Raw genomic sequence first — 16,576 nt, 5'->3', positions numbered from 1 at the left:
CCCGTGGTACACGAGTAAATGTATTTCCATTGGACAAAATTGCAGCGCTAATGCAATGATGAGCATATGAAAATGTGGAAACGTGTTAATCATAACACGGATTCAGCTTGAAATCGGTGGTTGAGAAGGAAATGTTTGACTTCGTATTTTCCTCCTCTTAATGTGTCTACAAACAGCACGGTGCTATTTTTGGATGAGCCTTTTCCTTCCCTCTCTTCCTCTCACCTCTCCCTCCCTCCCTCCTCTCTCCTGGGCCCACACATCCTTCGTATAGAAGAGATGAAGGAGGAATAAAGGAGGAGAAGCTCGGTCACATCACTCTGCTCCAGGCTGTTTACTTTGCCATTGCTCCCTCTCTCTCTCGCTCTCTCTTTTCCTTCCTCTCCACCTTTTCTCCATCTTTCTTTCGCTGTCTCCCAAGTTGTTTTTTTCCCTTCTTCTCCCGACTTTCGCCCGTTATTCCACATGCTCATTCTGTCACTGCGTTGCATGTCGGCACACTGTGGATCATTTTTGCCATCTTGTGTCTGCTTGGGTTCCCGGGTGGGTTTGGCGGAGAGAGATGACCTTGTGGGAGAGGGGATGTCTCTTCATACTGTCGTTGGGTATTACTTCAGCTCATCTGCTCTCTTATTCGATTGCTCTCCTTCGTATTACTCACATCCCAGTGAACCTCCACAACGGAACCACTCTTCTCTCCTCGCAGTGTTTCTGTCTGTCTGTCTCTGCTGTGACGGAAACATAACCTGCTTAGACCAATCTAAGCCCAAATCTTTTCTTATAAGGGATTTTAAGAGGTTGGTAACTATTGCCTGAAGGACAGTTTAGCACTTGGTGATATTGATGATCACTTGAGCAGTGGTGGAAAAAGTATAGAGGTCCTTCACTTAAGTAAAAGTACTCGTACCACCCCGTGAAAATATTCAACTATAAGTACAAATACAATATAGGTATTATCAGCCAAAGATATTTAAAGTATCAAAAGTAAAAGTACACACTATGAAGTAAAAGGTCTCTGTCAGTGTTTAGCTGTTATATATAATGTTTTTGGATTAATATTGATATGCAGTTTAGTGCTGTAGTTATTTAAGGTTGTGCTTCTTTCGACCACTTTACGTACTGTTAGTTAGTACAATCTTCAGTAATGCATTAATATTCCATGTTTGTATCATTTGTGTTTGAGATCTGCTGTTTTCACTGATGAAAAAAAGACTGTAATCTTAAAAAGTAATCAGTATCTAAGTAAGTACAAATACCCCAAATTGTACTTAAGCACGGTACTCAAGTAAATGGACTTGTTTACATTCCACCACTGCTCTTGAGTAGGGATGGTAATCGATATTGATACTGATGCCGTTATGGTTTCTGCTTGTCAGAATCTTTATCAACTCTTTTATTGATTTCTAACCAGTTTTCTGTTGTGGCAGAAAAAGTGTCTGTCTTACCTCCACAGTGTGGGATGTCTGCTTCACACCATGTTAACAGGATGAAATACGATGCATGATACAGATTATATAGTGGAAACTGAAACCAGTAGCGCAGACGAACATTGAGTGACTATTTTTGTCCCCAAACGTGATTGTTTTGCCGAATAGAAAACACTACAACGACATGACTGCTCGACTTATAGCATCTCGGTTTGCTAAGAGGTGTCCGACATATGAGGCAAGACATCATCGACTTCCACGGGGCAGCCCTCGTATTTGTGCTTTGGTTGTGTAATTGCATAAATAAATACGAACACGTATAATATCTAGTAGCAGCAGACGTTATTTTGTGTTGTAATGTTCCCTCCAGCGGTCACAGCCTCACTTCTCCTCTCCTGTATTCTATATTCTCTTTCGCTATATTTTCCTTGGTGCTCTTATCTAAAAGGCAGATTTAGCTGCTCTCTCTGCATTGGGTCATGTGCTTCCATGCCTCGTTGCTGATTGGCTGCCAGCGGACTCCGGCGCAGCCAGCCAGAAAGCAGCTCTTCAGCCGGTAGTGACGGGCAGATTACACACCACTGGACAACTAAACACAGATCAAAACCAATCACAGGCACATAATCATATACACACACATAAAAATGATGTCACAGCAAGCTTCACTTCCTGACAAGTCCCCCACTTGTCCCTGTCTGTGTCTGGCCTTGGATCTGCTGTTGTTCTTGGCTGCACACTTGAGACCTTTTTAAATCCTGAAACCTGAAAGATGTCGTCTGCTTTCATGAGTGAAAGGTGGGAGACAAAAATGTGGCACACCTATCTGTTTTGTGCAAGTTTTCTTGTGGCATATTGTCAAAATGTAATCAAAGAGATTTAGTGGCATCTAAGGAAACCTGTTTGAATAAGTAACACTTAGAGTGCAAAGGCTCGCAGTTTTGGACCTTCTGAAATTTCCGATAAGAGTTCTTGTGCTCTTACCTTTGAGTCAAGATGTAGTTTACAGTATAATAGATTGAAAATCGTTTATTCCTTGGATGTGTATAAATGTAAAGTATTTAAATATCTTTGGGCTAGTGTCATTTTCATTGGCTGTTGAAGTGTCCTGCTAACTGAATGCCAGCTGTCCTTGACAGGAGCTATTAATGGAAGTGATGCTGCTGACACACTACTGATGTTCAGTCACCGTCGTCAGGGTTACTACTACACATTCTGGGATGTTTGATTGAAACCGCCCAGCTCTGGGCCCCTCAGTCATTCAGCCAACACATATGATCTGCACAGCATGAAGCCGGGTCACATACTGGATGACCTGAGACGGAGGTCAGCTCCGCTCTTGTCTTGATGCAGTCAGTGTTTTAGATCGGTTCTGGCACCAGGTCTCGTGAGGAGGGAGTGACAGACAGGCTTGTTGTTATGGTGATATTAGTTAGAGATGATATTGACAATATCAGATGGTGTACAGTGTTGACAGAATGGCATCAGCTCTCTTTTGTTCTCGCTGCCTATTATTTTTGCTTACTGTGGCTGATAGAAGCCTGCTGTGTGTGTGTGTGTGTGTGTGTGTGTGTGTGTGTCCGTCCGTCCGTCCGTCCGTCCGTCCGTCCGTCCGTCCATGGCCAATGCTCACTGCAGTTTACGGTTACTCTAGCAACAGACTCACCAGACACCTATCATGTTCATATTTTTATTAACTGACTACTACTCTCTCGTGTGTGCGTGTGCAGATTCATGTGTACAATACAATCCGTGCTCTGAATGTGTTCGGCTAGTTCAGACAGTAATCAGTTCATGCAGACAGCTGCAGGAAGAACGTACAGCGCCGTTCTCTGCTTTTCACTGCGACCACAAAAACTACATTAATGGTTAATAAACAAATGAGACCCAAAAGAAACAACACCACGGCAACCACTTGCTGTGCATGTGCATGTGTGTAATGGGATGCTTTTTTTCAGAGCTGCAACATATGACTCAGGCTTAGGTTTGTGCATTGGCAGCTTAAAGGATCAAGACTTGTCATACAGCTGCTGCTGCTGCTCCTAGAGTACACACACACACACACACACACACACACACACACGCACACGCAGACATAAACTGATTGACACAACAGGTTCAACAGGAATGTCTCACCCTCCGTGTTATCATCATCCCTCTTGTGCTCGACAGTGAGGCAGAGGCTGAAATCAGCAGATAGTGCAGAGATAGATGAGGCCGGCTGCTGCATCGAGCTGCACAATCACTGCCTGATGTGTGTCAATGCTCCACTGCCACACTACAGCACTTCCACATTTTTTTTCACAACGCACCGTAACATCTCCCAACCTGCTGCTTTCTGCACTTCTCCATATCAGGGTTGTACAGCAACAATTCATAATGGCCCTCAATGAACTGCAGCTCCCAGAAGCCCTCTGTCTCTACGAGATGCTCACCTGTTCCCGCTCTCGCCTGCCTGCCTGCTTTTCTCTGTTGGCCGCTAGTCTAAGTAACGTTACATTAACCCTTCAGTAATATTGGCCTGGCTCCAAAAAAAGGATAGAAAGAAAACGGAGTCAGATGATGACACAACAGAGCTTAAAACATGTAGTCCTACTCAACAAGTACTAAATGCTGCACCTTTGGCTACAATTCAGTTCAACCTCAGACCATGCTGATGTGATTTCTGGAAGTATCTGAACAGCTTATCCATTACGGATAACAGGAGTGTTTGTCCTATAAAAATAAAAGTCTTGGGTTTGCTGAATTTATGCCACTATTAATGAAATATTCAGTTGGATAAATACAAACAAATGCTCTACTGTCTGGCCCTTTCTCATGGAGTACATGTAAGAAAAGACCTGAAATCACCATTCAAAAGGGACTTCCTCTATCCACTTCAAATTAAAAGACCTCTTTAAGATTTAAAGCCTTTCAAGCGTTTAATTCATGGTACGGCCTTAAACTAGCTTTTGAGCCAGTCTTGTTACTCTGATTGCACCCTTGACTAAATATACAGATGCTGTTTGCATCAGTAATATCTCAGAGTATCGGTAGAAACTACAAATGTGTGTAATGTTTGCTGATATGGGCCGATATACTCGCCACTTTCCCCTCGGGATTAATAAAGTAACTACATAACCTAACCTAACCTACCCAACATGTAAATCAGAGAACTGCTGGCACTGTGTTGTTAAAATAATGATAATCAGTAGTGACTCTTTGCATTGTTTGCTGCCCATCAAAATCAGAGGCTCACAGCTGAAGTGTTGAAGCAGTGACAGTAACAGAGCTGTATTTTCATGTCGCCACACCAGTGGCCGCCGTGGCTGCAGGCATTATGTTTCTCAGTCCGATTATTGTGAACGTTATATCTCAGGGAAGGACTGTAGGAAGTTGTTTTTTCTTCCCCACAAACGATTATTTGGTCCTGAGGATGAAATGAATAGATTGTGATAATCAAAGGTCTCTGTGACCTCCCATCCTTCACTTTATGTGAATGTGATATTTTAGGAAGGCCTTGAGTTGGAATCATAGGTGAACTGATTCGATTTTGGTGGTCCAAAATTCAAAACAAGTTTGTCAAGAATTCATATGGTAATTGTGACAAAGTTTGTTGGTGAGTTGGTGACACTAATCTTTGGTGCCCACCTTTAAAGTGTGGTGAGTGTATAATATTATGCACTGTTGGATTGCACATTTTGGCAACAAAATAACACTGTAAGCTTGACCTTTTTTTTTTTTTTTTTTTTTTTTCCCCCAAGTTCCCACATAGGTTATTTTGTAATACATTATGTAAATGATTGAAGATTCAAACAGCCCCCGCCTCATAGTCCATGAGATGTCTTCACAGCTCCTCATTTCCTCACTAGAAACAGATTTTTTTTTTTTTTTTTTATCTACCCAATATTCAGGAATGTTTTTTTTTTTAACACAGAATGTTGACTCATAATCTTCCAGATACATTCACCGTCACTCGGTGCCAAAACGCTCCCCTCTGTCTGCCCTGAGATCACCCGCACCACGCTCTCATTCTAGCCTTTCCACCTCACTTATTCTACTTCACTGTTAGCCTGCACACCGCAGATCAAACTCTGTTGGTGAACTGTCCACACTGCCCGGACGGTGAAGTCCTTGATCTTCAGCACAACTGCCAACAACATTTTCCGTGCTTAACTTACAGTTCCCAACACAAGTTTGTTTACAGTCTTATCCTCCCACAGACAGTTTAGCTGCAGGCCGCTGCCAACAAATCTCTGTCTGTGAGTCTGCTCTCATTGGGGGAGGTGTGTGTGTGTGTGTGTGGGGGGGGGGGGTTAAATAGACATATGACACTAAAATGACCCAAAACTCTCAACTATGTTGTGATCAACTTCAAATAATGCTTCATTCAGGGGGATGTCAGAAAATCTGTTTGATATTTTCTCAAAATACAAATATAAGCAAATCCGGTCTGTCTCTGTGGATGGAGGTTCAGGGAGAGTGTGATGATCATTGTGATGACTGTCAGCCTTCACCATTTAACAATATCCCTTCAATGTTTGCACATTTTTTATTGGCCTTTTTTGATCATTATTGTAATGACATCGATGCTACAATATTTTAGTCAAGTTAATCATTAATGGATGGAAGGAAATAAATGAATGAATGATAAATTTATAAAGTTACTGATCTTGCAAAAAATGCTGAACATTTGCTTACAGCTCACCTTAGTGTAAATATTTGCTTTTTTTCTTCGTGTTGGATCAGTAAAATTGAATATATTTGCTGAAATATAGTCAGTTGATAAATGATGAAAATAATTGTTAGTTGTGTCCCTAAATGACATCACACTGAAAGAACAAGCTGTAACTGAAAAAGAATGGCTGATGTACGTTAATGACTCACCTGAACTGAACTGGAGGCCACGACCAGCACAGATGGAGGTTAACCTTTGTTTTCTGGATGGAATTAGAGATGGAAGGATAGATAGAGGGTGGTAGATGGAAATGAGAGCGGGCGGATTGGCTGCTGCTGGTGGTGGTGGGGGGCGGAAGGGGGGACTGTTGCTGATGCAACTAAACTGACGACAGATTCATATTGGATGGCGATAGAGATGTAGAGCGAGGGGTTACCTGATAACGACTGTGTAAAATTAACTTACAGATGGATTTAGTAGACGTGGATGAGACCGCGGCGCCCGTAAACAAAAGGACAGTGTCAGGATGCAGCCCCTCGGTCGTCTGCTGGCTGCAAGCGATCACTCAGTTGACTGCAGTAGTGCATTATGGGATTGGGGGGAGGGTGGGAGGCTGGATGAGGAAAGATGCACTCGTTGATCCCTCTTCCACCCTCTCTCTCTCTGAGGGAAGAGTGGGGGAGGGGGAGAGTTTTATAGAAGATGAGAAAGGAGAGTGAAGATGAAATGAGGATAGAAAGAGGGCCGATACACACACACACACACACACACACACACACACACACACACACACACACACACACACACACACACACACACACACACACACCTGTGCAACAGTTAGGCCCACAGAAAGGCAGTGTGACATTATAATGCCTCCACATTAACTGTCGACTCTGTGATCAAACTGCATTTTGTATTATCTGCTTCAAAGAGATGCTTTATATACATTCAGAATTGCATTAAAATAAAGAACCCACAGACTTTCTGCACCGTATTAATGCACTCACTTCTCTGCACTTTGATTTTCCGTTTTAGAAATAATTTTAATTAAACACGTAGTGTGTTCATTTCTATCCAAATACTGCATGAGTGTACAACCATCAGAGTCTAAATCCTACATTATTTGTGTTGCATTATCTATCATTGATATTAACTCTCCTTTACATGCTCCTGCTCCTCTCAGTTCCTCTCAGTCTTTTCCTCCTGCTCCTTCTTCATTTTTTCCCTTTCTTCTTCATCATCTTCTTCTATTTCTCTTTTTCTTATAAGGTATTTTAAGATTCAATATTCTTCTTTGCTCTTTCTCCCTCTCTTTGTACTCCCCCTCCTTCTCCTTTGTTTTCCTTTCTGCTTCATCATCGTTCCGTTTTTCTTTGTCTACTTCCTTCTCCTCCTTTTTCATCTCCTCCCTCTCCCTCTGTTCCTTTTCTCTTTTTAGTCTTCCTCCTTCTTCGCTCAGAAGATGCTATGGGTATGTTGTAATGTCTCCTTTGATGTTGCATCCCAAACAGGCAGATCAAATCTATGAAAGCAAAAACCCGAGCATCGTCAAGTTGGATTGTTTGTAATGTTGTTATTGACAGTGTTTTCTCTCTCTGCGTTGTGTGCAGGTGTATGTGGAGTTTGACGACCAGGAGTGGGAGAACAGAGAGTGGGTGAAGGTCTATGAGGATTTCCAGCTGTTTCTACTGGAGCACCAGCTGGTCTGGGCCAAAAGGAAGGAAGGAGCTGCAGCAGCAGCAGCAGCAGCAGCAGCGGGAGGAGGAGGAGGAGGAGGAGGAGGAGGAGGAGGAGGAGGAGAAGAAGGAGGAGGAGGAGGAGGAGGAGAAGAAGGAGGAGGAGCCGGAGGCCTGCTGCAGGGAACCAAGGCCAAACACATACAGTGGCCTGCCCTGGTAAGACCTTTGTCTATTTATAGGCGGGACCCAATAATAGGAGCAGTGAAGCAGATGATCCAGCTGACTGTGCTGTTACACATCCACCATGGTGTTGAACACAAAGTATTCTGTGGTCCTCATCTGAACTTTACGTTGCTCCGTATGGGATGTTTGGCCTGGAGGTTGATTGCTGAGTGTCAGCCCTGCCGCATCTTTTGTCACAGCTTCCAGTTTGGTGTTGTAGCATATTTCGGAGGATTTATTTTGTCTGTGTTTACCAGCATTTCTAATAAGTGTTGGTGTAGTTGAACTCACTTTTTTTTTTTACACTTTCAGGAGTTTGTTTGGTTCAATCGGCTGCGTTGCTTTGTGACGATTTCCTCCGCATGTCTGTTTTCACTAAAGAGAAGTTTGCAGGAACCTTTTAAGAACCTTCAGTTTCTCAGCTAAAGCTACTGCACTCCTAATCCCCGCTGTAGGGCGAGTACTTGTCGATATCCCAGGAACTAATGGGGTCAAGTTTGCTGCCAAGATTGTTGCTATCACAAGCCTCACAGCTGCTACAACGTGTGAGCAAGCACTGGTTTATTGATATAAAGTGATCAGACTTTGTGAGTAGTCTTTAGAGTCAGAGGCTGTTCTGACCTGGAATCAAACATGCGTCCCGAGCGATCCTATCACAAGTGGTCAGGTCAAGTGTGTTGACGGGACCACTTCATCATTTAGCAGTGCTGCTTTCATCCTCCTCCTCTCCTCTCCTCTCCTCTCCTCTCCTCTCCTCTCCTCTCCTCTCCTCTCCTCTCCTCTCCTCTCCTCTCCTCTCCTCTCCTCTCGTCTCCTCTCCTCTCCTCTCCTCTCCTCTCCTCTCCTCTCAATCATCAATTAATCAACAGATTAATCGATGGCTGAAGTAATCATTTGTTGCATTCCTGCCAAAGTTTAATTTAGTGTTGGATCTTAATTTCATGATGAACTTGGAGATTGAGACTAAAACACCGGATCCGAAGGGGTTGTTTTTGGAGCACATGGTTTCCTATGGATTCAAGTTGTAGGGGTGCAGGGAAGTGACTGCTTTGTTACTACCTCAGTGGGACCTTATTGGGTTTAAACACCAACACTGTAAGGACAAGTAGTCGTCATGGAGACCAAAACCTGCTTCTACAAGGCTTGGCTCTGGTCCGATCAAGGCAAAACATCATTTCTGAGGTCCTGGGTTGACGTTGGGTGTATCATGAGATTAAGTTATCGGTCGGTTTGAAATGAATTGGTGATGGTTGAGGCTCATATTAAGGGTTTGGGGGTAAGCTATCCACAATGAGTGGAAGTCAGAGCAGTGTCCTCACATGGATAGCGTAACAAACTTGTGTGTGTGATCATCAGTGAACACATCAGCGCTCTGATGCTCAGTCTTCTCTGTGTCTCTCTCACACACACACACACACACACACACACACACACACACACACACACACACACACACACACACACACACACACACACACACACACACTTTGGTGTTTTGGCAGTGTGGTTGCTGTGATGCTTTTGTTGTTGTCTGTATGTTACATTATTTCTCTGACACACACACACACACACACACACAAACACACAGTGTATCACACACACTTCAGAGGGACGTGGTCTATGTTGACGATGCTCTCGCTGAACCGTGTTAACCGTGCCTGTGGTGTTGAACTTCTATTCTTTAGTCTTGTCAGAACTAAATGTTTTTTAAAAATTTTTTTATCTCCGTCCCCGAGTGAAGGATTTAGTTCATACATGTTTGACATTGATGGCATTTACTTTTGGACCGTGCGCATGTTTTCTCTGCATGTGTGCCCAACAGTGACTGCAAGTGTGTGCGTGGAAATGTGATACGTTGTTTTGATTATGTAATGACAGAGTGCACAGCGCCATCTGGCACACGCATGGGGAGATAAGAGTTCAAAGACTTCCACACACTATTTTTTTCCTGCTTGTTTTTCTCACTGTCTGACTTCTCCTCCTCCAGTTTTTTTTCTCTCATTCGTCACCTCACTGCCCCTCTGCTGTATTGTCATAGCAACAACATCAAAATTTAGTACAAACACACATATATAAGTGGGAAATGATGCAGTAAACCTCAAGTACTTTTTTTGGGGGGGTGGAGAAGATACGGCTTAATTTCAATAAGAAAATTAATTCATTCCAAGTCAGACCTTTATCAGAACATTTAAAAAGCTTTATATAGTAATATATGTACATGCTACTTATGCTAGCGGCAATACTGCCAATATTATGAAGCATTTAGGACGATATCACCCCAGTGTGTCCGTTGACAGTACGAAGAGGGAAGAATTAAACAGCTGCTCCATGCAAACAGGGCTAAATCCACAACTAAACCATTCAGGTTTATAGTAAAAGACACACAGCCTGATGCAGTCAGGGAGGATGCAGGATGTCAGCATAGCGATGAAGTACTTCTTTATGAACACACAACGAGGAATCGTCAGCCTGCGTGTCTTCTACAGACAGAAAGACCTGCAGGCCTTCTGAAAGTTACCTCAGTGTGACTGCAGATAAAAAGTTCAGTTTTCCAGACACCCACCTCCTTTATGAGAGCCATCTCTGATATTTGCTTCTGAGCTGCATAATTTATTGTTTCTGCTGCTTGTAATGTTCATGACCTTTATGTCTTTAATGTGGCTGTTTTAAAACTGTATTAATGTATTTGTTTGCATTGATTAGAAAACCTATTCTTTTAATTCGGATTTGACAATAATGAATGAAACACAGCACTCGTATTGTGTTTGTTGAATTTTCCGTCATCTCTCTGTTATTGGGTTTTACTCGGTGTCGTTCTTTATGAGGCCTGTAGAGTTTTACAGATGAGTGTACTTTGGTTATTTACTGGAAAACATAGGTTTTTGTTGTATAGGAGACTGTATGAGGACTGTTTTAGGGTGCTCTCATTGAACTAAGAATGTTAGGAAAGACGGATTTTAGCATTATACCAGTGTGGTGTACAATTAGCTTTTCTTTGGGTCCTTCATTTAGTTAACCCTTTCAGGATTAAGGTTCGTTAACTCCCTTTTATGAACCATCCCGACCCCTCAGGTCGTCTGCTGGTCTCCTTTCTGTTCCCAGAGTCGGAACTAAACACGGAGAAGCAGCGTTCAGTTTCTATGTTCCACTCATCTGCAACAAAGTCCCAGAAAGCTGCAGGTCTGCTGAGACTCTCCGCTCCTTTAAATCAAGACTGAAGACTTTTCTGTTTGCTGCCTTTCACGGAACCAGATTTGAGGATGTCTTAAACTGCACTGTAACTTTGATCCTATTTTTAGCTTGCTTAATGTTTTAATCACAGTTTTTAATGTTTCAATCACAGTTTTTAATGTTTTAATCACTGTTCTTAATTTGTGAGAGCTAACGTCACACAGTAGCCGTGGTGTGGCAGTAAATAGATGCACCGCTTGGTGTTGTACGGTCTCTGAGCCTGGTATGCGATCACTCACTTAAGTCACGGTGGGGGAATCCCGCGCAGATGCAGGTGATGTTCTTAGATCACGCCTTAATCTCAAAAGACTTGTGAAGAACAGAGATGGGCTGACGACAGCAGAATGGAAACCCGCGGGGACGGATGGACGGATGGTGGGGAGAAGGGTGAATGTGTGTTATGTAGTAGGAGTTGCCTCGGGTCCACTATCGAGGATTGATCCGTGCTTTTACAATGCTAGTGATAGCAGTGGTAGTATAAATAGAAGATGTAAACTTGGTAGTAGTAACAGCTGTGGCAGTAGTAGGTGCAGCAGCAGGAGAACGCAGTAATCTGATCACCGGTGCTGTAACTGAAAGAGGTGCAGCTGAAATATCTGCTGCACTGCTGTCGCACCTTTGGTTTGTTTGCTCTGTTCCTAATCAGCTGATGAGTTTGTCAACTTTGGGCTTTTTCTTTTTTCTTTCTCATGAAATTTCTCATGAAATAATAATCTCATAATAACCTGTGTTGTGATTTAGCACTATATAAATAAAATGGAATTGAATGAAAGATTTTCTGTGGTTTTAAGACAGAGCCAAGAGGTTTATAGCAATGATGCTACTGAAATACAATTTAGAAACTATTGATGCGCTGTGAAATGTTATTTGAAATACAATCTGTAATATACAGAGGTGTATGATTGAGCACGTTCCCATGGTCTAGTATTAAAAAGTCAACAAAAAGTGCCCTAAACCGTAATATTGTGTCACAATACTTAATTTAATTTTCATAATTTAAAAATCCCAAAGCAAAACAAATAGTATCACAATAGTATCCATCTGTGAGATAACTGATCAGATGTGTCTGGAGTGAGAGCGAGACAGTAAATACAGGAAGAAGGTCTCTTGATCTTGACTGGTGCATATTTTGGAGAGAAACATTCTTATGGAACTTAACAAAGGCAGAGCTGGTGTTTGCTCATAACGTGGTATTTCTGTGGGCAATGAACCAGACAGAACTCCACCAGCAGGGCGCTCTAACGTCTCGACCCTGTGAACCCTGGTCTGTTGTCAGGGTCACTTCACCACCTTCATTGTTGGGGCAAACCATTCATATCCACATCTTTCACCATTTAATTTGATAATACTATATTAGCCTTTATACTAGGAAAAACAATGTTATGAAATTGTGTTTTTACACATATCTCACCACTGGGTATTGTGAGTCGAGATATATTTATTTAATTGTGTGAAGGAGATTGTCTAGAATCTGGCAACTATGTTTGTGGGACACTGTATGACTTCAAAAAAAAAAATATGTGCTTTAGTGCCTGATGGAAAGTAAATGTCACAAGTGACTCTGGGTTGCCCGGAGCTTTCAACTACAGACTCACACTTCGGGTTTATGCCCCATGTGATATGTGCTAATAACTCCGCAAATATGTTTTTTTGGTTTGTTTGTTTCATACAAAGCGGGATGTAATATCAGCCCTATGTTGGAGACAATGTAGAAGTCTGCTGTGATTTCAAACGGTTTGTTGTGTAAAGAAACGATTAGTATCATCAGAAAGTTGATTAAATTGCCGTTCATTACGATACGTATTACATTTGGAAGCAATCGGGACTTCGAGCATAAGTCAATCAGGAGCAGCGCGTGTGTGGAGACGGAAGCAGGCTGTAACGCCGCTTTAAATCTGATGCAACTTTAAACGCTTCATCACACAGACGAAGCGCCGGCATTGTCGGAAAGCTCAAGTCGGTGCAGTTTTCAGAGGATCTGTGCTATAAAATTCGACCAAGAAGAAGGAAGCTGGAATTTGGAGGTAATTTGCGTCTATCGGGTTCTGAGGGTTAAATACTGCAGTGCTTCAGATGGTGGAGAAGATGTGTGGGTGTCAGACAACTGAGCAGAACAAAGGATGTACAACAACATACTTAACGGGCTGACTGTACCTGCTCGTTGGGTTGGATCGAAGTCCGATTAGTTTCCCACCACAGACCAACTGCTCCAGAATTTGTTCGGGACCTCCTCTCAGTTGTTTTGAGTTTCATTAACCAGACTAAAAAAGTGCAGGTGTAAGAAAATCTCTCTGAATATGAATATGTTCATGACCGTTCATACATGTAACCCGTCATGTGTGTCTGCAGTATTTAATCACACCCAGCTTAAAAGGTTAATTGTAGCTACTGATAGTGAACACATTCAGAGAGGAAAAACAACCAATCTCACTCAGTCATTGGCTGTTGACTAATCAGATTCTCCCGATTCATCTGCTCAGCTACAGGACTCGTTAACGATGGAACGATCATACAATGGAGGGCTTTGGTTGAATGTTTACTCACAATAAATTAAAGATGATGAATGGGCTGAAAGGTGCAGACAGCGTGATGATGTCACAGAGGGGATGACGGTTTCATGTTGATGTTACGATAGATGTGTCTCCACAGCTATAATTATTGTTGTGATGATTCATTCATGAGTTTGTATGATTGTGTTAGATGAGGAAGGAGTGTGATGGCTGGCAGGTTTATGTTTACCACTCGAAGGATGAGCCACATGGAGCCGTGACCCAAAGGGAAGTTTTTTTTTCCAGATATACATGTGAAACATTTGATTTGAAACCACATTGGAAGACGGTTATAGACTTCTTTACATTGCAGTTATTTTATTCATGAGGGTGGAACAAACTGTGTTCGTGTTGGAACAGAGGCCAGAACGTCCGTGCAAGTTCCAAGTTTTGTTGCGTTTTTAATTCAGCACCTGAGTTGCACACGCTATTTTTGAGTACCGTAATTTCCAGACTATAAGCCGCTACTTTTTTCCCACGCTTTGAACCTCGCGGCTTAAACAGTGTCGCGGCTAATTTATGGATTTTTCCCGCTTTCACAAGCTTCATGCCGCCAAAAAACTGAGCAAAAAAACGCATTCTGTGACGGTGCTCAGTTTTTTGGCGGCATGAAGCTTTCATTAGACCAATGAAATTGCCGAACGGGTTAAGGTGAAACAATGTAACTTTTTAGTTTACCGTTTAGATTAAATCAAGTGCACTCAAACTCCCATCATTCTGATTACGGTAGTCATTTTGTCACCATCATCATGGCAAAGACACAAAGAAATGCATATGATGCAGCTTACAAGTTGAAGGCGATCGATCTGGCTGTTGAAAAGGAAATAGAGCTGCTGCACGGGAGTCGATGATAAGACGTTGGAAACAGCAGCGTGAGGAATTGACTCAGTGCAAAAAGACAACTAAAGCTTTCAGAGGGAAGAAAAGCAGATGGCCCGAACTAGAAAATGAGCTCGAAGACTGGGTCAACACACAGAGAGCAGACGGCCGAGGTGTTTCAACTGTGCAGATCCGACTGAAAGCCAAAACAATCGCCACCGCAATGAAGTTTGAGGATTTTAGAGGTGGACCATCGTGGTGTCTCAGATTTATGAGACGTAAAGGCCTGTCCATCAGGGTACGGACGAGTCTGTGTCAGCAGCTCCCTCCCTCCCACGAGGAAAAAGTTTCAAACTTCCGCAAATTCACTGATGCAAAGACAGCGGAGCATTTCATTGGCCCGCACGACATCATAAATATGGATGAGGTTCTTCTGACGTTTGACCTGCCTCTCACTCGGACTGTCAACAGGAAAGGCGAATCATCCGTCACGCTGAAAACAACCGGGCATGAAAAAACGAACGCACTTCACCTGTGTTCTGAGCTGCACGGCATTGGGAGAAAAGCTTCCACCGATGGTGATTTTTAAACGCACGGCGATGCCAAAAGAAAAATTCCCGAGAGGAATTGTTGTAAAAGTCAACAAGAAAGGATGGATGACGGAAAGCCTAATGCATGAATGGCACACGGAGTGTTACGGCAAGCGACCGGGAGGATTCTTTTACAGGAACAAGGCATTGCTCGTTTTGGACAGCATGAGGGCCCACATAACAGATTCGGTGAAAGAAGCCATCAAGAGGACAAACTCTATTCCAGCTGTGATTCCTGGGGACACAACAAAGTATTTGCAGCCACTCGACATCAGTTTAAATCGTGCATTTAAGGTGGCGCTCCGTATTCAGTGGGAGGCTTGGATGACAAGTGGGGAGAAATCCTTCACTAAAACGGGCCGCATGCGAAGAGCAACTTATAGTCAAGTCTGCCAGTGGGTCCTGACAGCGTGGAGCATTGTCAAAAAAAATCCACTATCATCAACGGGTTTCGAAAGGCTGGACTGCTGCGTGTTGAAGAGGGCAGCATGAGCTCAGCGGGGAATTTGCCTCCGGATGAAAGTAACGAGTGTGACAATGAAAACGATCCAACATCGGATGAAGCGATTCTGAGGCTGTTCAACTCCAACACCGAAGGAGGTGACTTCAGTGGTTTCAGTGCACAGGAGGAGGAAGATAGTGACCAATGACTTTCTTGGTAGGCTACTGTTTACCACAATTTTTTTTATTTTTGTTACAAGCCGTGTTTCGTTAAAGCCTGTGTAAAGTTCATTTGTTTCAATGTACCGGTAGGCACCTGCGGCTTATAGACATGTGCGGCTTATAGACATGTGCGGCTTATTTATGTTCAAAATAATTATTTTAAAAAAATTCAGTGGGTGCGGCTTATATTCAGGTGCGCTCAATAGTCCGGAAATTACGGTATATGATATCAACTTTGTACAAACATCTTCATGAATGTGAGACGGAACATGAAAACGATCCGTTCAGTCGCTCGTCTTCTCGTACTTACAACCTTTGAAGGAGGATCTTTCTGTGCGTCTCTCCATGCTCTCTCCATCCAGCCGTGTGATGCCGTGTTATCGCATGTTAAGGGACAAAGTTGGAGAACCTGTTTTATTTGTAGCTGACGAAAATGCAGCAGAATCGTTGTCCTTTAGGAACGAGATTACATAAAGTCATGAATAGAGTTTTTTTTTCATACAATTAATGGTGCGGCTCTTCTCATAACCCAGTCATTGACACACACGCGCACACACACACACACACACACACACACACACACATGCACACACACACATGCACACACGCACGCACACGCACGCACACACACGCACACAGAATACATACAGATACACAAACAAAACCAAAGCTACTCAAAGCTACAGCCTTTTGTCTCGATCATCATACTATGCAGCATTAGGCTGCAGTGTCATCTCTC

General features: G+C 42.9%; 2 protein-coding genes across 3 annotated transcripts in view; both read left to right on the top strand.

Annotated features, from left to right (window-relative positions):
- LOC138209751 (probable JmjC domain-containing histone demethylation protein 2C) overlaps positions 1-16,576 on the top strand; it is a 79,297-nt gene that overhangs the window by 35,368 nt on the left and 27,353 nt on the right. The window contains exon 2 of the mRNA XM_069168521.1: positions 7,695-7,979. Coding sequence (XP_069024622.1) covers positions 7,695-7,979 — 285 coding nt within the window. The remainder of the gene's footprint in view (positions 1-7,694; positions 7,980-16,576) is intronic.
- The window catches only part of jmjd1cb (jumonji domain containing 1Cb), a 91,183-nt gene continuing 82,479 nt past the window's right edge, over positions 7,873-16,576 (top strand). For both annotated transcript variants that reach the window (XM_069168577.1, XM_069168576.1), the window contains exon 1: positions 7,873-7,979. The gene's annotated coding sequence lies outside the window, so the exon portion shown is untranslated. The remainder of the gene's footprint in view (positions 7,980-16,576) is intronic.

This window comes from Embiotoca jacksoni, unplaced genomic scaffold (assembly GCF_022577435.1).
Source record: "Embiotoca jacksoni isolate LCO1_2020_lvr unplaced genomic scaffold, fEmbJac1.0.p SCAF_40, whole genome shotgun sequence".
Taxonomy (NCBI): Eukaryota; Metazoa; Chordata; class Actinopteri; family Embiotocidae; genus Embiotoca; species Embiotoca jacksoni.
Note: the sequence above shows the minus strand (reverse complement) of the source record. Positions and strands in the feature narration are given on the sequence as shown.